Source organism: Dipodomys ordii, unplaced genomic scaffold (assembly GCF_000151885.1).
Source record: "Dipodomys ordii isolate 6190 unplaced genomic scaffold, Dord_2.0 Scaffold3, whole genome shotgun sequence".
Classification (NCBI taxonomy): Eukaryota; Metazoa; Chordata; class Mammalia; order Rodentia; family Heteromyidae; genus Dipodomys; species Dipodomys ordii.
In genome coordinates, this window is record NW_012267219.1 from 7,849,937 (window position 1) to 7,871,933 (window position 21,997).

The 21,997-nt window shown below is 37.1% G+C and overlaps 1 protein-coding gene across 1 annotated transcript in view; it reads left to right on the forward strand.

Annotated features, from left to right (window-relative positions):
- The window catches only part of Msrb3 (methionine sulfoxide reductase B3), a 116,742-nt gene extending 95,072 nt beyond the window's left edge, over nt 1–21,670 (forward strand). Inside the window, exons 6-7 of the mRNA XM_013022777.1 lie at nt 10,372–10,469; nt 18,479–21,670. Coding sequence (XP_012878231.1) covers nt 10,372–10,469; nt 18,479–18,643 — 263 coding nt within the window. The 3' untranslated portion in view covers nt 18,644–21,670. The remainder of the gene's footprint in view (nt 1–10,371; nt 10,470–18,478) is intronic.
- Nucleotides 21,671–21,997: the final 327 nt, after the last annotated feature.

Sequence of the window (21,997 nt, forward strand, 5' to 3'; positions counted from 1 at the left end):
CGGACCCCCCCCAAAAAAAAAGCCCATTTGAATATCATGGGTTCTTCTAATTGAAAAATAAAAGAATTCAGGACCCCAATCCATTCCCATATAATTATCCTTGGACTTTCCCAAGGAATAGTATGAGATTTTATGCAAAATTCCAAGCTACCATGTAAGTTTTTTTTTTTAACCTTAACAAGGAGGAGGAAATGTTCCCTACCTTCATATATTGTACACTGTTGTGGTCCATAAATGCCAAACCTTTTCAAAGATAGTACAACTTTGAGCCCTTGGCTTGACTATACAAGCTTGAATTTCCTGGCAATATTAATTTTGCCATTTTCTTAGGAGAGCTGTTTTATGTGAAACAGCTCAATGTTGCAAATATTACATGAGAATGATATGTTAACTAAGAAATGTCTGTTGTATTTGGAGACTGCCATAAATCTGAAGTTTGAACCTATGTGTTTCCATTTGGTATGCTAAAAAATACTGAATTAATATAAAATCTTTTTATATAATATTATAATCTCAGTTAAAAACAACTGACAATATGAAACCCAGATGATTTCTGTATATAGTAAATTGAACAGTAAAGGCAACTTGTGTGTAATTCTGAAAACACTGATAAAATGTTTTTATTCCTCAAAAAAATAGAAATGTTTTGCCTATTTTAAAACATGTCTTCAGTTTACCCAGTGATAGGCATATGCAAATTAAATTATTCTCTCTCTTCCTTTCCTTTTTCCTCACTCCTTCCCTCTTCTCTTCTTCCTCCCTCCTCCTTCTTCCCATCCCTCTCTATATAAACAAAGAACATTTATTTTTCATAATGTTGGAAGATGTGAAGTACAAGATCAGGGAGCTGACTGATTCAGTTCCTGGAGAAGATCCCTTACTGGCTTGATAACTATTTTAGTAAAATATACGTAACAAAAATTACCATATTAATAATTTCTAAGTGTACAGTTCAGTGATATGAAAAAATTTCATGTTGCTGTGCATTCATGAACTCCATCCAGCTTCGTCCAACTCCATCACTCGAACTTCAAACCATTCAACAATAGCACCTTTCCTCTAGATACTGGCATTCACTTTTCCTCCTTTCTGATTTTGACTGCGCTGAGTAGGAGGTGACTATCTTTTAACTAAATTTTGTAGTTAAAAATAATGAAATGAAAAATGAAATAAATCCTTATTAACTAATTCAGGAAGTATCTCTATAAGCTAAATGCTGGGATGTATTAGAAAACAAGCAGTTGTCAAATAATATAAAACAACAACCAAATACAAACTTGGAAGATAGTCTAATAAATTTCTTTCCACTGAACCAGTTTGGGAAGAGACTACTCTGTCCTGCTGGTGGGTACTCAGATGACATTGCAGATGTAGTAGACTTAGCCCATAATCATGTTTGAACTACATTGTTACTAAGCCTGCTAAAATTACTTTGCCTTCCATTGACTTCAGGGATATTTATTTATTCATTTATTTATTTTTATTTTTTGTGCTTAGGATAAAACCTAGAACTTCATACATGCCAGTATAGGCATTCTACAATGAGCTACATCTCCATACCTCTTTTTTTTTTTTTTTGGCAGAGGTGCTAGTCTTGGGGCTTGAACTTGGAGTCTGGATGCTGCCCCCTGTGCTTTTGTGCTTAAGACTAGAGTTCTACCAATTGAGCCACAGCTTCATTTCCAGCTTTTTAGTGGTTAATTGTAGATAAGATTCTTATGGTCTTTCCTGCCCTGGCTGGCTTCCAACTACAGTCCTTAGATCTCAGCCTCCTGAGTAGCTAGGATTGTAAGTGTGAGCCACCAGCACTTGTCCAGCTTTAATATTTTTATCAGCATGGTAAAAAAAAACCCAAAATTACATAGTAGAAAAATTATGATGACTAAAATCTGTTTCTTCTTAACATAAAATATTGGATTAAGACTAAAATATGCAGTTTGTTATGTAAAAATTTTAGCTTCTTGCTCAACATGATAGACTGAGCATGCTTATTTCTCTTTTCTCCTAAGAGACCTTTAAAATGAGAATCAGAAAGTGAGGAAGACAAGGGGAAAGAAGAGGAATAGCCTGGTGCAGAGTACTGTATAGCTGTGTAGGAGTATTGCAGATAAAGAAGTATAAACAATCTTGGGAAAAAGGACAGGAGTAAAAGTGCATTAATGGGTATGACTGATTATGGAAAACTGTAGCTCCAAATAATGTGTAAGAATTTTTACAGAGATACCCAGCAGAGTTACAACGAAGCTCAGAACTGGCAAGATGGAGAGCTGACAAGGAGTTTACCTGCAAAATCTAAAAAAAAACAGACCACTAGTACATCTTGCTTACCCTTGTTTTTATAAAGAGAGTTAACTGATTACCACACCAAAACAAAGAAAGCCACAGAAGACTTCTCTCTTGATATATTATTAAACAACCTGTCAGTGCATTGGGGTTGTTTTTAAGGTACAGAGCAAACCATCCCCCTTTTGTGTATTTAGAGAAGCTCAGAATAAACCATTGTCTGTCTGTGTACAATGACAATGTTCTCAGGCAGGTTTTCTATTTAGAGATAAGTCCTACTAAGGAGACATGCATATAATACTTGATAGTAACAAAACATTGATCTGACAGGTAAGACACCTGAACCAGATCCATTCTTAAATAGAAGCTGTGATTAAGGATTTCCCAAAACATTTAAGAAGAAGTTCTAGGTAGCCTAGAGTTTGAAAGAAATAAACCAAGGTAAGAACAATTGCCCCAGAAGAAGCAGAGATATTTTAGAGAAATCAGAAAAAGTAAAATAAGACAACCTTCTAGTCCATACTCTAAAAGCATTTGAAAGAGTGTATTTATAACATGATACTGTTTTTGAGGTGGAGATCAGGATGAACACAATTCAAGACAATCTGGGGCAGATAGGTTTGTGAGGTCACTATCTCGACCAATAAAAAGTTGGGCATGTTGATAAAGGTGGAACACACCTGTCATACCAGCTACATAGGAAGCATATACAGGATTAGTGTCCATGCCAACCTGGGCACAATTCAAGACATTGCCTACATAAAAAACAATAAGATCAAAATATATGAGACAGTGGGTTAAATAAATGATAGAGCATTTTCCCAGAAAGCACATGGTCCTGAGTTCAAACTCCGGGACCCCAGGAAAAAAGAAAAAAAAGAAAACAACCTGCAATATAATGCTACTTATATAACATTGAAAACATTTAAAATGTTACATCTATAAAAAATAACTGAATGGAATTTTTAATAAAACAATTATCTTTGGGGCATCAAGAGGCATAAGAGTAGGTTGGAGCCTGCTCTGGCTATAATTATATTTTAAACGAAAAATCTGAAGTAAATATAGAATACAGTGTTATCATCTGTTATCTCAGTTGTTAATATAATAATTCATGGATACCTATTATATTACCAGGTATATTTTTGCACACATGAAACACTTGAAATTTTAATTTCAAAATTTAGAATTATGGAAAGCTAACATATCACTGACTAATAAAATCATGATGCAAACTCCAAAATAAAAAGAAATGTGACAGACCATGTAATACTAAAGCAATGAGAAAAAGACACCCTTCTCCCCCCTCTTTTTTTTTTTTAACTACCAGTGGCTTTAGATGATGACAAGTGAACTCTGAGAAGAGAATATTAACCTCACACACACTTCAGCTCTGCAGTAAGCTACAGGCATAGAGGACAGATGCTGTGTGTTAGTTTTCAACACTTAGAATTCATCTTTTAAAAAAGACACAGAAGTCTTACTTATGCTTGGTTATTGGAGTGGCACAAAGAGCCAGGTGGAGGGAGGATAAGGAGCTAAGGCTCTTTGGAAAAGTGGAAAGGCAAATGATATTATCTCGTTACAGGATATTCATGCATTCCTTTGTCCCGTCATCAGATGGTATCTTGTAACACCTTTCACGTAGTAGACAGTTTTAAATGGTTGGCGTTAGAGTGGTGAACAGAACAAATTCTCTGCGGTTGTTGAATTGACATTTTAGTTCAAGAGACCAACATTTCCATGTAAGATCTTAAAAGTATCAAAAAAGAGGAAAGAGGAAGTGGGAATATTAGTGTAAGTACGAGTTACTAAATCACCATCTTTCCTAGAAGAAATTAATTCATAATGTCTAGTAATACTGCTTAATGGTAGAAATATTCTCATGGAAGTCAAGGTAGACATGTTTTCTTTGTCTAATATAAGAGCTCTCAACTACATATGACTGAAGTGTGGTTCATTTGATTGAGGAACTGTAATTTTACTTAATTTAAATAAGTTTAAATTTAAATTGTGACATTTGGCTAACAACTACTGCACTGGACCGCAAAGGTTTAAAATGAATGAACCTGGAGGTAGCAGCATAAATGTATTTCTTTTAGAATTAAACAGAAAACCCATTAATCATGGTTGCTTGTGAGTAGTGTGGAACTGAAAAGCAAACTTTCATTTTGAGCCATCTTGCATTGTTTGATTTTGTACTGCATGCATATATTTGTTTGATTACTACTTAAACTTTTGGAAGACTAGATTGCAACCAAATGGGTCTTTGAAGGGAAGTAGAAAATCATCCTTTTTAAAATGAGATAAAAGGTGTACTGGAAATGTCAACTCAAGTGAGTAATTTGGCAAGAATCAGTGATCTAATCTTTACGCTACCCTTGTGAGTGGTGGGGGTGGAGGGGCAGTTCGTAGAGAATCTTCTTTGTTTTTAGGTAGCTCATCAGGTAAACTGTGGTAAGTGAGATGAGCAGATTCTAGCTCTAAAAAAAGAAAGATGATACAAATTTTAAAATATTTAGAATTACAGCATTGTGAAAATTGGCAAACATAGAAATATGAATCTGTACCTCTAGCCATTTCACCAAATCTGTGCTCAAATGTAAATCATTATTAGGTTATCACATAAGCCTAGCTCAGATTTATTGTGTTCAAACTCATTTCATATGAAGATACCAAAATACATGTATGTCTCATTTCAGTAAGTTCTTGTTCATAGATAGTTTCTGCTATGTTCTGTTATTTACATACTAACTTATATGGAGTTTTCTAATTTTTATATAGGGAAAAGAGAAGGATACAGGCACAATAGCAACTGTATAGCAGACTTTATCATATTAAGAAAAGGGAAATGAGGGTCACACTTTCTAGACAAGCTACAGATGGAATTGGATTTAATTTGTTTATAATCTGTTGGTAATTTTAACAATTTGTTTTAAATTTTTTTGAAGGGAGAGGAAGAAGTAGGGTTAGGGACCTAAAAATGATTTTCTTAGGGAGCAGTTGAATAAAACACTGACAATTTGCCAACACTACTTGTAGGGAGCCCTGGCACTACTCAGTTATGGGTTAGACTCAGAGCAGCTATATCTGCATTATGGTGGAATAATTCTTTTTACTGCATTCTCAAAGGAAAACCCATTGTAATACTAAATGGTAGCTAGCACAAAGGAGCTACTTCTGATAATCTGTATCATTGGCTCCTATGTTTGAGTTGTAAATGAGCATGCCCTGGATTAGTTTCATGTTAATACAAAAATATTCTTATAATTGTAAACTAACAATGAATAAAATTGAAGCAGAGTTATATTCCAACTTGTCTGCTTCAGTCCTTATAACTATGTATTTGCTACCTGGAGACAGAAATTCCTTCAAGGAAACCCATATTTATTGAAAATAAGATTTGATTTACTTTAGGATATTAGTAAACTAATATCTAAAAAGTCGTTTATATTCTTTGAAATGAAATAATAATAGGCCTAAAGCTAACCTGATCAGATAGAAACAAAAGGCTGTGTTGGGTTGGGGGGTAGGGTGAGCCCACTGTTTATTCAGATTTTTACATGACTTTTCTTTTAAAAGGTACATGGAATGTATCCAAAACAAATAATGTTTTGTTAGATGAGAAGACCAAAAGGAAAAGCCTAGAGAAAGGAGGATGGATGATCTTTCTTTAATGTCAAAACTGACATAAACACCCCCCCCTTTTTTTTTTTTTTTGCTCAAGATAATTTTCTCAACAAGACACAGATTGCTTCAGTCTTTGCCTATCACCCTTTGAAGCACTTTCCTTATTATTAGCTGTGGGGGCAGGGTTTCCTTTGAGGATTTTTACAGCAGTGAAGAGTTCCTCCTTTAAATACTTTCATATGATGAGGGAATTCCGCTTTCAAAGTGCTGTCATCACTGTAGGTTCTCTGCCATACGACAATTTAATCGTGGGTGAAGATCCTTCTTAGTTTGTCATTAAGGACTTACCTTTCTGAGGGATTCTCTTCCCATACAGCGTCACTTTCTTTTTTTTAGAGATCTAGCAGAGCAGTTTAACAGTCAGTCCCCTTTGTTAAGCTCATGAGTGAAGTTAGCCATAATTCTACTTAGAAATGTTTTCCATAACAGGGAATTACAGCCTTTTGCACAGTGTTTCTTGTCAGTCTCCACTAATCAAGATTTGATGACATATCCAACAGGACACTTTGAAACTGCATTTCTTCTTCATTAGAAAAGGATCTCTAAAGTTAGGGAGTTTCGAAATGTCTTTTTAAATTTTAAATTTTTGAATATTTGTTCCAATGTTAAAATATAATGGTAAACAACAAATAAACTATTCAGACATCAGTTGTTTCCTGGCAGTATCCAGATCTTTTGAGAGCCTCCACTCCATTTCATTCTGCTTCACAATGCTATATTTTTAAATATAGTCTTCTGGAATTTTTTGTGTATATTTAACTCAGATAAACAACATAGCATAACTTTATGGTTTAACAGCTCTCGTGAAATCAGCCCCTCTTCTTCCAGTTCTTCAGTAGGTAATTACAATTATTAGGAAAAATGAGATAGAATTAAAAAATTCCAGATACAATTAAAGTTTTCTCAATGTCATTGCATAAGGTTAAGTTCCCAAGTCTTTGTGGTAGTTTACATAAATGAATATATTTTTGAGGGAGGGAGGGAGGGAAGGAGGGAGGGAGGGAGGGAAAGAAAGAGAGAGAAAGTGAGAAAGAAAAGGGGAAATAAAAGGAATGGGAGGAGAGGGAATGAAAGGAGATAGGGAGAGGAAAGGGGAGAGAGGGAAGGTGGAGAGAAAAACTAGATTACTTAATTTACACCATGACTCTTGGATTTTTTTTCCTTTGAATAGTTTGGCTCCTAAGTGTAAAAGTACAACAAACAATCTACTAATCCAGACAGGACAGTAAGCATATTTCATTTAGTGTGTTTGGGGGGAGGGGTGCTGGAGGTTAACCTCAGGATCTCACACTTGCAAGGCAGGCCCTCTACCACTTGAGCCATTTCTCTAGCACCTTTTCTGCATTGGTTATTTTCAAGGTAAGGTCTCATTATGCCTGGACCAGCCTAGGTTTCAGTCATCTTTGTGTTTTCTCTTATTGCTAGGTTAACATGTGCATATTATAATCATACCATAATCTTCTAGGTAGCAAGGATTACAACCACTGTATCCAGCAATTAATATAGTTCTTAAAGCCACTACTTCCTGCTAGACTGTTCAGAAATGAAAAAAAAGCTCTCTCCTTTTATTGAGGAATAAACTAGAATCTAAGAAAAGATTCCTAAAGTCAAAAATGCTCTGATTCTAGCTTTGACTTTGCTACTTAGAGCTTGTATGACCTTGTCGAATAATTTATCCTTTGCTCCCCAAAAGCCCTGCCAAATGAGTGAGCCAGACAGCCCACATGTTTCTACCATCCTAAGTGTGTTGTAAAGTTCTGCCTTTCTACCTATGTCAAGGTGCTTAATTACAATGATTGAGCCAAGTTGGGTACTGCAGAAAGAAACTAGCATGGACATTTCTTAATCTAAGTAAAAAAGAGGGGTATTATTACATTCTCTTATATTGGCCTCCACAAAGTGCTGTAATTACTCATCCCACTTGCTTATTTAAGGCCACCACGTTTAATAAATATTTAAGCTGTGATTTTATGCTGCACACCATTTATATAGTGAGAACACTAAGGTCAGTGAGTTTAGACTGCCTTGCAGAGAAAAAATCATTGTAACCAGTGAAGCACAAGATAACACCAGAACAAGATAAATCTATATAAGAGGCAGAGGTTACCTGGATGGGAAACGCATGCATGTATTTCTCCATATATATTTTGAATTCTAGAATTAGGAAAATTTATGTTAGAGGTAAGGTAGTCTTATGGTAAACTTAAAACAATTCCTGATCTGAAATTCTTCTGATCTGAAATTTCATAAACTACTATCAAACATGTTATGCCATAGGAGGTTAAAACAGAAAATATACAATGTTTTCTTTTCTTTCTTTCTTTCTTTTTTTTTTTTTTTTTTGGTTGGTTGTGGGGCTTGAACTCTGGGCCTTGGTGCTGTCCTTGGTGCTCTTCAGCTCAAGGCTAGCACTCTACCACTTGAGCCATATCACCACTCCTGGCTTTTTCTACGTATGTGGTACTGAGGAATGGAACCCTGGGCTTCATGCAAGCTAGGCAGCTAGGCAAGCACTCTACCACTAGGCCACATTTCCAGCCTAGTGTTTTTTTTTTCTTTTCGTAGGTAAACGATTTTATTTTTTTAATGTCCTTAAATATTCCCATTAAACCTAGCTTCACCAGCGGTTCACCTTTCTGTCATGGAATGTGTTAAGTAATCATTGCAAACCAAATCTGGAATACATTCTAGAAATTTTTAGGATTTAGAAGATAGAGAGAAATGGATTTTCTTGAGAATGCTAGTGCATCTCTGCATAAATCATTTGTAAAATGTTAGAGTGTAGAAAATTAAGATTTTTCTGGTGATTTGTAGCAATCTTGAATTCAAGTCAAGGAATTGGAAAGCATTTAAATTCCTGGTGTTAAATCTTACACTGACTGAAAACTACACTGTTATAGAGAAGGGTGGGGATGGGATGTGGATGGGACAGTCTGGGCAAATGGCTTATAATTGCATGAGTTAATTTGTTTTGCTAGAAAATGGAAATCATATTGTTGAAGTTCACATTCTGCTTTCTTTCCGTATATGTATTAGCACAAAGAACTGTTTTCAAAGGGTCTCCTTCTGTCTACATGAATTAGTTTGGCTTCTGATAAAGAAAGAATTAAAAAACATGGGGCTGGAAAGGTGGCTCAGTGGTAGAGCACTTGCCTTGCATGCCTGAGGCCCTGGGTTTGATTCCTCAGCACCATATAAGCAAAAAGAAAAAAGCCGGAAGTGGCTCTGGCTCAAGTGGTAGAGCGCTAGCCTTGAGCTGAAGAGCTGAGGGACAGTGCCCAGGCCCAGAGTTCAGGCCCCACAACCGGACCCCAAAACAAAACAAAACAAAAAAACAAAACAGTTGCACTAGGAATTCAGCAACACCATACCACTTTTGTCATTCGGAGATTCAGACTTCAGCTCTGAAACTCCACACATATTTTGAGGAAATGTAAAAACATCTCCCAAAGCTGAACATAGTACTTCAAACCTGACTCTTTACATAAAACATTTGTGCAAATCTTATGGTCCGCTTACCAGGGTTTCATAAAAATGTGTATTTTTAAAAATTATTAGAGTGATTTGTTTAAAGAAAATTGAAAAATATTCCACTGGATAAAAGGTTTTACTTAGGGATAGGTGAGGGATGTTGTTCTGTTTATTTCTCTTAGGAAGTGAACAGGCTTCTTGTCCACAAAATATATGTTATGCTCCAGATATAGCTTGTCCTAGGAAATAAATTAGATTGTGATAGAGAAAACAGGGTAGCGTAGCCACCTTTTTATATTTTATTTTATTTTTGACTTATTTTATTTATTTAAAAATTTTTTTTGCCAGTCCTGGGGTTTGAAACTAAGGCTCTGAGCTCTGTCTCTGAGCCTCTTTGTGCTCAAAGCTAGTGCTCTACCACTTGAGCCACAGCACCAGCCACTTCCAGCTTTTTTCTGAGTAGTTTATTGGAAATGAGAATCTCATGGACTTTCCTGCCTAGCTTGAGCTTTGAGCCTCATGAGTATTCCTGAGCCACCAGCACCTACCACCTTTTTATATTTTAATCATCCAAACTAAGTACTGCAAAAGAATGATTTGAAAACATGTGTAAAATAGTTGAAAAGTTATCATCCAAATTGTGTTTTGAAAAAAAAAGTTAAGATTAATAGATTAAAAAAATGTCAGATTAACAAAGATCATGCCAGTGACAATGAAGACAAGAGAAAGAGTGTTAGAGAGCTTGTAAGTTGGGAAACACTTCTGGAAATGATTGGATGATCTAAGGCTGTCTCAGAAAACACAAAGCCCCAGTGCAACTCTAATCTGGATTTGAGAAAAGGGTTAAAGCACTTGTATTTGTACAAAATGGTCCTCAGCCTTTGACTTGTTCATTCAAATGTCTGTTGCTGTGCTTGCTGTCTCCAGGTTGGCCCTCCTTCCATGATGTGATCAGTTCTGAGGCAATCACACTCACAGATGACTTTTCCTATGGGATGCACAGGGTGGAAACAAGCTGCTCTCAGGTCAGTTGATCCTCACTCACAGGAGGCTCACTCTGCATTGCAAACTCATTGAAGACTTGGTTGTATTGAATCTAGCAGCTAAGGCCAAGTGAGTGCTCACAAGAGAGGAGACAAACGGTACTTCAGTGTTGAAGTGTCAGCAAGTCCAATGAAATGTCCATTGTTGGCTTCAACTCTATTAAGTAGAATCATCGAGTTTAAGGAGGAATAATGCTCATTTGACTCAACACAGCAGAGAGTATGCTGTATTGGGGTAATATGAAGGTTCCATTATATTGCCCTGCATAACCTGATGTATTGATAATCTTCTTCTCCCTCAAATTTTGTGTACTCACCCTTCAGTTATAGTGCCTCTACTTTTTGTGATCCAAACATGGTCAATGAAGACCCCAAAAGTGGCTTTGGACAGGGGAAGCGGGGAAGGGCAGTGAATATTAGCAGGGAGTTTGGAGAAGGGTGATAGGATATAGAGTACAGCGGTAAGCCTGTTAAAGCCAAAGTAGAAATATAAGATAAGGTAATTCTCTGCTTCTCCTACTATGTAGACTTATCCTCATTTCCAAGGATGTTCTACTTAGCCCAGTCCATTATTTTCTGAAGAAATCATAGTTCTGAAGAGGAGGCAAAAAAATTAATGTACTGAGGGACTAAACTTCTTGGTATTTTGTGCTTAAACTCAGAAACGTAGCTAAAACTTCCATATGTACAGAATAAGGACAATGGCACACTCGATAGTAGAGTTCAGTTCTTCTACTGTGCTTTAACAAAGTGAAATGTACTGTCCGAATATTGTGGCACTGATAGTCATTAATGCCAGCTATTGTTTTCTTGACAGATGCCCATTTCACAGACAACTGGTTAAAGGAGGCTACCATAGCACCACGACTGCCATATGGGCCTCCCTCAGGATTCTTCTGCTTGGCCTTTATCTATTTTCTTTTTAACACCCTTCATCAGGCACAGATTTTTAGGGAGGAAGTAGCATATTTACTACCAAGTAGGGAGGGAGATTGGTTTGAACCTGACCATCTGATGAATTTCTGTTTTCAATTAAAAAAAATAAGGCTGGCAAGTTTACTGTCTTCCAAATAAGAAGACCACTCTTCTCCCTTGAAAAACAGATTTTATATTTTATCTTTTCTCTCTTTTCTCAGTGCACTCTCTTTTCTCAGAAATGAGTCTTTGAGCACGATAGCAGAACTTTCTGATGCTGGGTCTCATTCTCTACGGCTGTAATTTAATTAAATTAGGTACAGCCCAAGTTTGCCTCGTTAATGCGCACAGTAACCACCCATGGTAGGTAGTTACTCTCCCTTATTTTACAATTGAGGAAACTGAGGCACAACTAGGGCAATTAAACTTGGATCAGTTTATGTAGATTTAAGTGGCAGGGCTAAGACTTGCCATCTTACTCTAGAGCTTTCTATGGGTTGGGAGCCTCTGGGAGGAAGAAGATATTGAAAAAGTTACAATTAAATAAGAATTTTTAAAAAGTCACACAACTCCCCAGTAATGATTGAATGCAATTCAGTTTTGAATTCAATTGAATTATAACTAAGGATTTTAACTATCACAGAAAAATCTGAGATTATATAGTAAAGGAGAGTTCTTGATAAAAGGTAACTCTAGTCAGGATGGTATTTTGTTATATAGTACTTATCTTTTAAGGCTAATCATTGTTTCTTTTTGTTGCTGCCTTAAAGGGTGTTACATTTCCTTTTCACTCACCTATTTTCAAGCATTGAATTCTAAGCCAGGCACTGGTGGGTCATGCCTGTAATCTGTGAGACTCTTGTCTCCAGTTAACTACCAAAAACGCTGGAGGTAGAACTGTGGCTCAAGTGGTAGAGTGCTAGGTTTGAGTAAAGTAACTCAGAAATAGTGCTCAGGCCCAGAGTTCAAGCCCCAGAACCAGCATAAAAAGAGGCCTGGAGGGGGGAGGGCGGGGGTGGAAGCGGAGAGAGAGAGAGACAGAGAGAAATTTTCCTTAAAGTCTTACTTTCTGATTTCTTCTATAACTCACAGTTGGAATAAACCTCTACTTTTCCCTGTGCCAGAGATTGCATCAGTAATAGTCGAGAAAAGACCATTATGAAGGCATCCTACAATTACAAAGAGTGGTGGAACTTACAAAAGTTGTCAGAATTAGGTAACATTCATAAAAGATGTCAGGCTAACCAAGTACACCTCTTAGCCCTTTGGTTAAAAGTCAAGGTGACTGTTGGTAGTGTTTGGTTCTTTCCTAACAATTGTATGAAGAGCGAACAGTGGCCTTTTCCTTTAGGGCTTCTTTCCCACAACTTCTTTTACTTAGAAAGTTTATGACTCTTTCTTAAATCAACCTTATAAACTTGAAAAGAGGAATCTAAATGTGTTCCACTAAAGTGTAGATGGAAAATATGTGGTTCACAGTCAGTTCCATATAGGAGAGAATTGGGTCTCAGCACTAAGTATCTACAGACTTGCTGTTCTTCATTCCATGTGGAAGAACAGTGTCTGCCACCCAAGTACAGGAATAGCACACTGACTTGAAGTGTGTTGGAGAATCTTTCCATTTCTTTTGTCTTCTAATTTTCTTTTTCTTTGTATAATTTTCTTAAGATTTTGTTCCTTTCTTTTTTCTTGTGAATCCTTTCTACCTTGACTTAATAATTTAAGTTTCCATAGTAGAGCAACAATATGTGTTCTAATCCCTACTTTCTCATTATTAGCAATATATTTTATAGTTATTTTTTTACCCTTTTTTGTCCAGGTTATGTACTGTCTTCCACTTGTTTCTTTCTCTTCTCCCTCCCTGTTTTTTATTTGGTAGGTTTTGTTGTTCTGAGGATGAGGTGGTGTGGAAACTTCTCTGGGTTTGATTTTCCTTTTAAAAAACTTCTTATAGTTGGAATTTACATGGCTTATCTTTTCTCTGGAGTAAACTGCATCAGTGTGCCTTGTGTTGTAAAGAGCTTATCATATACTTTTATTATCTTAAAGGCATTCTCATTTGAATGTGTTGTGTGGAATACCTCTTTCTTTTAGTAATGGTGGAATAACTAAAGACATACATCATTTTACTGACAAATTTCACAAATAAGCTGTGTGAGTGTTCAGGGGTGAAATCAGTAGATTCAACCCACCTCCCTGGCAATATGGCAATATTACACTGCTGTGTGTGCCCTAGCTCTTGTTTTCATATTAGGACACTCTTATTTTGTTGTCCTTTTAAGTGAGATCATTCACACCATTCCTCCAGTAAATTGAGCCTCATATGTGGATATAGATTGTACACAGGTTAGAAGCTGATAATGTACTGCCTCTTCAGAATATACTATAGTTTTTCCATGTGTTCAGTAATTTTTTTAGGTAATCATGTTTTCAGTAATTTTTAAGACTGTTAAGATTTATTCAGTCCTATCATCATATTTCCAAATTCTATAAAGCAGGTCATTCTAAAGAAGTGTTGTGTGAGGAACCTAGCGTACTGCTGATAATAGAAAACAAACCAAGAGGATAGTGATTCTTCACTGTTTTCAGTAGACTTGCTACTAATAAAGGACGTAGGTTACACCATTTTGTTGTGGACATTTTTATTTCTTTTACTATTCTACATACTGATCAAAGAATTGTATTTTAATTTTTTCCTCCGGAGAGAATCCTCCCATCCTCCTGCCACTCCCTGCCTCCAATACTGGAAATTAAAGACAGGGTCTCACCTGTGGTAGGCAGTGTGTAACCATTGAGGTAGATTGTCAGTCCCTTTCTATATTTTGAGGCATTTGCATAAGTTTCCCAGGCTATCTTTGAACTTGTGATCTTCCTACTTCAGCCTCTTAAATAGCTAGGATTACAGGCATGTGTCACCATGCCAGCGAAAGAGGACCTTCATCTTAATTTGCTTCCTGTGGTAGGCATATGTATCTTCTCCCTGGGCACAGGGAGAATTCCCTAGTAATTTTCAAGTATAAAGTATCTCCCTTAATTTTATGTACATTTTCACCTTGTGATAAAATACATTGCTTCTCATTTTAGTTTCAGTGACTATTGAATAATTATTTGGTGATTTTCCCTAATCCTCCAAGCCCAGTCCATTAAGAAGCACTTTGTCAGGAGTACGAAGAGGTAAGATTTGCAAAAAGCAATAGTGTAGGGAAATCCCTCCTGGAAATATTCAGGGAATATTTCCTTCTGGACCAAATGGAAGACTAATAAATCACTTAACTTTCTGTAATAATCTTTAAAGAAACCATCAGATCCCTGGGCTTACTCAACTTGGAAATCATTCGTTACTGTTGCTAATGAGCATTCAAGTCTATAGTTGAGTCCCTTAAGTTTATTTTATATCATTATTTATCCTAAATTAACATTATCAACAGAAAGGTAAATAACCCCCAGTACAAAGTGTTTCTCAACTGTTAAGCAGTTTTTGGTAAAAACACCAGCCCATATTAATCTTGTGCAAATGACAACTCACATATTGCTGATGATTAAAGATGCCTGTGTGTTCTAAGAGACTTTCAGACTCACAACACATCTCTCTTTTTCTTGATTTTTCAGTAAAGTTATAATGCTAAACTGGTGACTTCACAATCATTTCCTTGGCAAAAGATTACTATCACAAGCACAGAGGAAAAAAAGCCCCTACTTACATACAACTGTCTTCAATAACAGTGGGAGAAAACAGCATACTACTGGCAAAATAAATTGCTTTACTTCTTAAAACTGTTTTCTTTTTCCTATCCTGCCCCATGTGCCCAACTGTAAAAGCCCTGCTTTGAAAGTGCTTCATGCTGTAGATCAAACACTTAAGAGAAAATGACAATAATAAAGCCCAAACATCCTAGGAGCAGCTAGGAGAAAGCCCTGTAGGATAGTGGGAAATACATCAGTACAGAAATATGTAACTGTGTTGAATACACTATTTGTGTTTCTTATGCATAAAGTTGAGAATTGCAGTCAGATTTTAAGGAACTGTGTTAAATTTGATGCTCAATCACTTTCTTAGGAGGTTTTTCCCTGGGTTTTCTGAAGGTTCTTGCCAATATTTCTGAGTGGGAGGTTGAAGTAATTAAAAAGTCCTTTAGGAATTGAATTTTTTTTCTTTTGAACATTTATCTCATGTCTTTTCAGAAAAAAACTCATATTCTAGTGTGGTATTACTATTAAAAACAACTTTCAAAATACACAGTAAAGATTCTATCCTGAACTAAATCATTAACATCAGGTTACAGAGATTTCTTCATCAGGCAACCAGGTCGTTTCAGTTACAACCAGGTGTGCTGAGAGATCTCAACGAATTGCCAGTTGGCTGGGGCCAGGGAGGCAGAGCTCATAGGTGGCTAAGGAAACAATGCATCACTGACAACTTCCATTCATCATCTCAGCCTTTGGCCAGGGCTAGAAGCTAGAGAGAATCGGCTCCATGTGCCTGCACCCTTTTGAAAAGAAACACTGCAGTAGTCACTTATGGAAGATGGGGCAGACTTGGAAGGAAGCCCAAATGGGCACTGTGTATTGTCTTTCCTCAAATGGTCTTGCCCCTTTGCAGGCAATCCTGTGGTGGAAACTTACATTGGCTACCTAGTTGGTAACCTAAGCCTGGTGTGAACATTTCAGGATATATTGTAACAAGCATTTCATTTTTATGGTACTCACACCTTATCTGAGGATTTCCCTACGCCATCCCTAACTTTGTATTTGTCTGCAAATGTGTTTTCCACCTTTTCCTAAATAGATTTTCTTTTCCTCACTATTTTTTTGCTTTTGCTTGTATTAGGAATACATTTAGAACTGGTATTTTCTTCTCTTTAATCAGAAAGTTTGCTTCAGATTAGCAAATGAAATTTTAGATTATAAACTAACTCAGTTGAACAAATTAAATTACTTAATTTGGAGTTGATGATGTGGGAATCGAAGACTGAATAACTTGCTCCTAAATGGTTTCTGTTATAGCCTTACTATAATCATTCGGGGTAATTTAAGTAGAACTGCCTTTTCAATACTCTGGAGACCATTAATAAAAGAAGACAATATCATTTATTTGGTCTAGATAGCGATATTCTGCCATTAAACATGTGAGTGCATACAAATGTAAACCTGTCTCAGGCTTTTATGTGCAAACCTCACCTCTCTAATGCTGAGTGACCAAATTGCCAGAGCTACACAGGAGATCAATAACTCTGCACATGCCGGTCATTGAGAGCACTGCTTCCTAGTGGCGTGCACCCTGGTTGTCGAGGCAGGCAGAAAGCGGTGTTTTCCTGTATCCATTTTTTGGGTTAGTATATGTACTGGTGTATCTTAGCTGCTGATGCCTGAAATTTTGGTTTCAGTTGTTTATAGAAAGGAAAAGCAACCTGAGCTGTCAGTTTTGAAATTACCTAAATCTACATAGAATATGGTTTTAAAAAAATGCAAGATTTGTTTTTTTAAGGCCTGTTTGATATTTTCCAAGTAATAGATCAAATCAATTCAGGGTTCACTTCTAGTTCTTTAATAAGCAGACATAGTATGCTGGCAGTAAAATATGAATACACTTTTAACATGGAAGTTGGCATTTGTGCCCCTTTTCAAGGGTTCTTCCCATTGCAATGAGCATCCTTCACTCATCCCTTCACTCACTGCTGGCATTTAGTATCTCAGCCCAGGCCCTTGTCGATTCATATTCTCTTCCCTTGCAATTTACTAGTGTTTGATGTACTGAACCAGCTCAGGGAGTTAAATCATCTGTAGGCCTTTTCTGCCATGATTGTACCTAAATCTTGATTCTTCCCTCTCCCTGAAATAGTGTCCCCCTAGAAATCTACTTTCTTCGCATCCTTATTCTAAAGTCACCAGAGGAGGCCTTCAGTGAATCTTGGTACTTCCTCATCCTTTTCAAACTTAGCATATTCCTTTTCTCCTTGTTAGCACTGAGTTTTACCAATCATACTATACCCTTTACTTGTTGTCATTCCTTCCACTGGCATACAAGCTGTATGAGGCTAGGGACTGTTGCCTGCCGCTGAGGGTCCAAGTTAGTCCATGTAGCTGACACTCTACAAATGTCTGCTGAAAGAATGAGTGGAAGTCATTTACCCCAAGCTTTGGTTTCTCTGTAAGATGATGAATGGTATATCTTCGTGATCTGAGTGAAGGCAGTATGCTAATGTCTCCATTTCCCTTCTAAGGTCTCTGCTCAGCAGCAGTTGGGAAATGTGAGTGTATCCACCATGGGTTTTGTTCATAGAGCCAGCCTTTGTGAAGAAGCTTTCTCAGAACCAGATTTCTCTTATACATCACCTCTCCTTTTATCTGAGCCCTGGGCCTTTTCTCCTTCCCTGGCTTTTTTTTTTTTTTAATTGTTAGAAGCACCAATTTTAGCTAGACAGCTTCCTTCGCTGTATACTGTAGTTCATTTGAGAAAAGAAGCCAGCATGACACTCCACCTATTGGAAGCCAGGAAGCACTTGCATGGGCTAGAAACCTTTCCATTAGTTACACTTGCAGGCCTGGTGACCATGACATAAATCTACTAAGCCTTGCCATTGCTTCTCTGGGTTCCAAGATTATCTGATGCTTGTCTGATGTTAAGTTTTACTGCCCATGAAAGCAAACATCACCTCCGTCATGGCCAGTTAAACAGTATCTTTTACAGTGGACTTCTGCATATCTGAAACCCACCCATCCAAAGCCAAAAGTAATGCCAGGTTGGAGGGAGAGATTTTATTCTGCCATGTTTCTTACAAGGGGAGATCAAGGGTCAATTCAATTCATAAAATTATTGCAGTCATTTTTCACCTTGCTGAGAGACCAAAAAATACAGTGGCTCCTAAAAGACTTCTGATATGCAAACGTTAGTGTTTTTTATTCTCAGCATGTGGTGCAAAGGCTACTAGAAAGCATCTCTGCCTCTATTGACAGGCAAGATTCGCAATCATCCAGGATGCTTTCCATCATTTCTGCACAGACGTTTAAACTGCTTGCTTTGCATTTCTTTCAAAGCCTGCTTTGTTTCTCCTTCACGTGTTGTTCTTCTCTTGCAGTGTGGGGCTCATCTTGGGCACATTTTTGATGACGGACCTCGTCCGACCGGCAAAAGATACTGCATCAACTCAGCATCCTTGTCTTTCACACCTGCAGACAGCAGTGGAGCGGAAGGAGGCAATGGTGTCAACAGCCCAGGCCCAGCAGACAGAGCAGAGCTGTAGAGAGCATGGAACACCATGAGAAACAAAGTGTACTTAATGCACCGCTTATTAAAGAAATCAAACTTGTTTTACCTTAATAGATATATTTTTTCAAAAACTATATAAGGGCAGTTTTATGCTATTGATATTTTTCCTTCTTTTGCTCAGAGGTCCTGCCCATCTATGTATTTTGCTATTGACTAGATATGAAACTTCATAGCTTTTGCAAATGGAGATAGCTTTGTGAAATTTCTTCACAAGCCACTTTAATCGCCTTTAGTATTATTTTCTTTGAGCACATGCCTTCTTTTTGTGTTTTGATGCATCCCCTCCCTTTCCCCATTGTTTAAGAAGAGAGGCAGAAGATGCTTATTCTTCAACCCTGCTGGTCAGGGTGGTGAGCAGGGCTGGGAGGTACAGGGCCTCTGCACACGTGGCTGAAGGCTTTTGTGCAGATCTTCCTGAGATAAGGATGAGTGATAGCTTGGGAGACTTAGCTTTGTGGAAAGTTTGAGCTAAGGTCTTTTTTTTCCCCTCTCTACAAGGGTGTGAAGGTCTAAAGTCTTTCCTTATGTTAAATTGTTGCCAGATCTGAGGGAGTGTACTGAGTATTGTGGCAAAGAACTAAGCATCGGCTCACAGGCCTTCGTTTTATTATTTTATTTATTTTGTTTTATTTTATTTTCCATTTGAAAACATTGGAATGTAAGACAACTATAAAATGTTGAACCCCATTTTGTCCAAAGTTCACAAAGGAGAACACCTGCCTGTTTGCCTTTTATAAGACTTTCTTTCCACACCTAATACCAGCTGCAGCTGGAAGGGTATTTGGTAAATTCCCCTATGTAAAATAAAATACCAGGGACAACACACTTCATCAAAGCAGCAGAAAGTGAGAGAACAGAGAAGAGTAAGCATAAAGTCTTGAGCACTATGAAAAATTGAAGGGATACTCCATACAACAAATACAACCCAGTGGGGACATAGTACACCGATCTTCAGGCGACCTGTGGGAAAACATTGGGCATCAAAATCAGTAGAACAAGGCCTGAGTTCTGTGCTTCATTGAAATCAGTAGAACAAGGCCTGAGTTCTGTGCTTGACCCTAATCTGCTGTGTGACAAGCCATGTAAGCCTCTTTGTGCCTATTTCTTCATTTATCAGCAAAGACTTACAATATACATAAAATGTCTTGATATTCTCAGGGCAAAATTACTATATTACTATACAGTTAAGACAAGTGTTATAAAATCACATGATTCTGATTCTTACTGCCTCAGAGGTGGAAGCTTAGAGTTGAAATAGAGAAAGAACACAGATTGACTTAACTTATGGGTATGAAAACAGTTGGACCAAGAACCAGAAATTTTTGTTGATAGCAACACAGTTGGCTTCATGTTGAGAAGTTCTGCTCAGTTGCTTTATAACATTTAATCTGGTGGAATGGTATCATGGTGTGTAAAGTTTCCATAGGTTTGAACAATGGTGATAGAAATTGATACTGTGGTATCCCAGGTATGAAAGTACAGTGTGTTTGTAACATTGAGTGCTAATCTTGAAATGCAAATGTTAAAAAATAACTTTTAAAATCTTTCATAGTTTGTGAAGACAGACATGGGATTTTGTTGTTGTTGGGTTTTTTTGTTTGTTTGTTTTTTGTAAAGCACCAAAAAAGGGATCCTTGACAATTGTAAAGACACAATGAGAAATGAAAAGCATGATGTATCTAAATATCTAAAAGCAAGAGTGGCCATGTCTAGATGCCTCCCACACTTTTGTAAGCATCTCAGGGAGGCCCTTGATGTTTGTCCACTCTGCTTTGTCAAGCAATCCCAGAGGACTTAGGTTCAGATAAGTGTACCGAATCCAAGCATTCAGATGCTACCTTAGCCCACATGATTCACCTCAGGCCCTGAGGTCATTCTGAAACTCATAAGCTTTGCTCCCCTCTAGAACTAAGGTATAAAGTTTAAGACCAGACAGACCATCAGTGTCTGGACAATCCTAAAAGTCTTCCCAACTTCACAATAATGCAAAGATACCATGTGGCATGGCTAAAGAAGGGAATGGATTTTTCAAAGCCTTGTTACAGCCTGTTCTTAATCCTTCACAGAGGTCCACACAGCGCTTCTCCACTTCCAGCTATATGGCTGGGTTGGGGTAGATGAGGAAGATAAATGAAGGGCTCTTCCCTCTCCCCAAAGACTCTGGGCTGTCCTTGTTCCTGCCCCTTTTACAGTTGGAGTTAGCATTGCCCTCAAAAAATAGAAAACAAATGTAAAAATAAAAACAGCTTCCTGTCTGTTTATTGTCTTTTTCTTAAGGAAAGTCATTTGTTTTTTCTATAAGAAAAAGAACTATAAGAAAAATGCAACATCCATTGAAGGGGGTAAAAAGTAGGGTGTATGCATAGAGTTTAATTCCACATTGCTTTTGGGCTTAAGTGGTATCAGATTTCAGTATATTTCTGTCTTATGTTAAAGAAATATATTACTAAATGTCAGTGAGCAATAATGTCAGTTCTCGAGAACTAGATTTATTTTTGTAGGATATGGAGTGCAATGAACTGAGTCAATATGGCAAGGTGTATGTGATCTGTGGGAATTATGCCATTTAGCATAAAAAATGCATGGGACTTTCTCTTCCTGCATTCCAGCTCTTTCTTTGTCATGGGATGATGCAGACTTTTTCTAGTAAGCAGAAACTATGGTCATACAGCCATACAGAATGGATCTGAAGAAAGCAGAAGTAATCGAAGGTGATAGAGAACATTTCTGTGTATTAAGCTTTTCACTTCTTAAATGCATTTAAATTCTTACAACATACCTATTTGAAGACCTTTCCATGTTCCTTGTGTTTAAAATGTCTTGCTTTAAATATGAAAAAAAATAATGAAAGAGGGAGTATTATTTGTTTTGAAGGTCTAATGTTATTCTTGACTTTTCCTTTGTAATATTCTCCAGATCAAAACTTTTGGAAAATTAAGAACCCCCTTTCCTATGTTTGTTGTACATGGAAGTTATATAATAAAAACTTCTTTATAAAATATTTTTCTCGTCTCAGATTCCCAACAATTCCTCTTGTTTCTATTTATTATTGTATGGATTGTCCATGGGAGTTTGCAGTAGGCTGCTCTGTTGACTTCCTTGCTCAATTGGCAGGTTTGTCCTTGGTTTAGTGAGAGACCAGTCTCTGATGTAGCTTTGGGCGTTGGGCTCTGCATAGTCTAGACTATGAGAAAGGTCTATAGGAAAGGGAAACATTTTTTTTTTCTGAACTGTTTTTTTTTATTGTGAAAATACTGTACAGAGGGGTTACAATTACATGGACAAGATAATGAGTACATTTCTTATCAAGCATTGTAGCCTCCTCCTT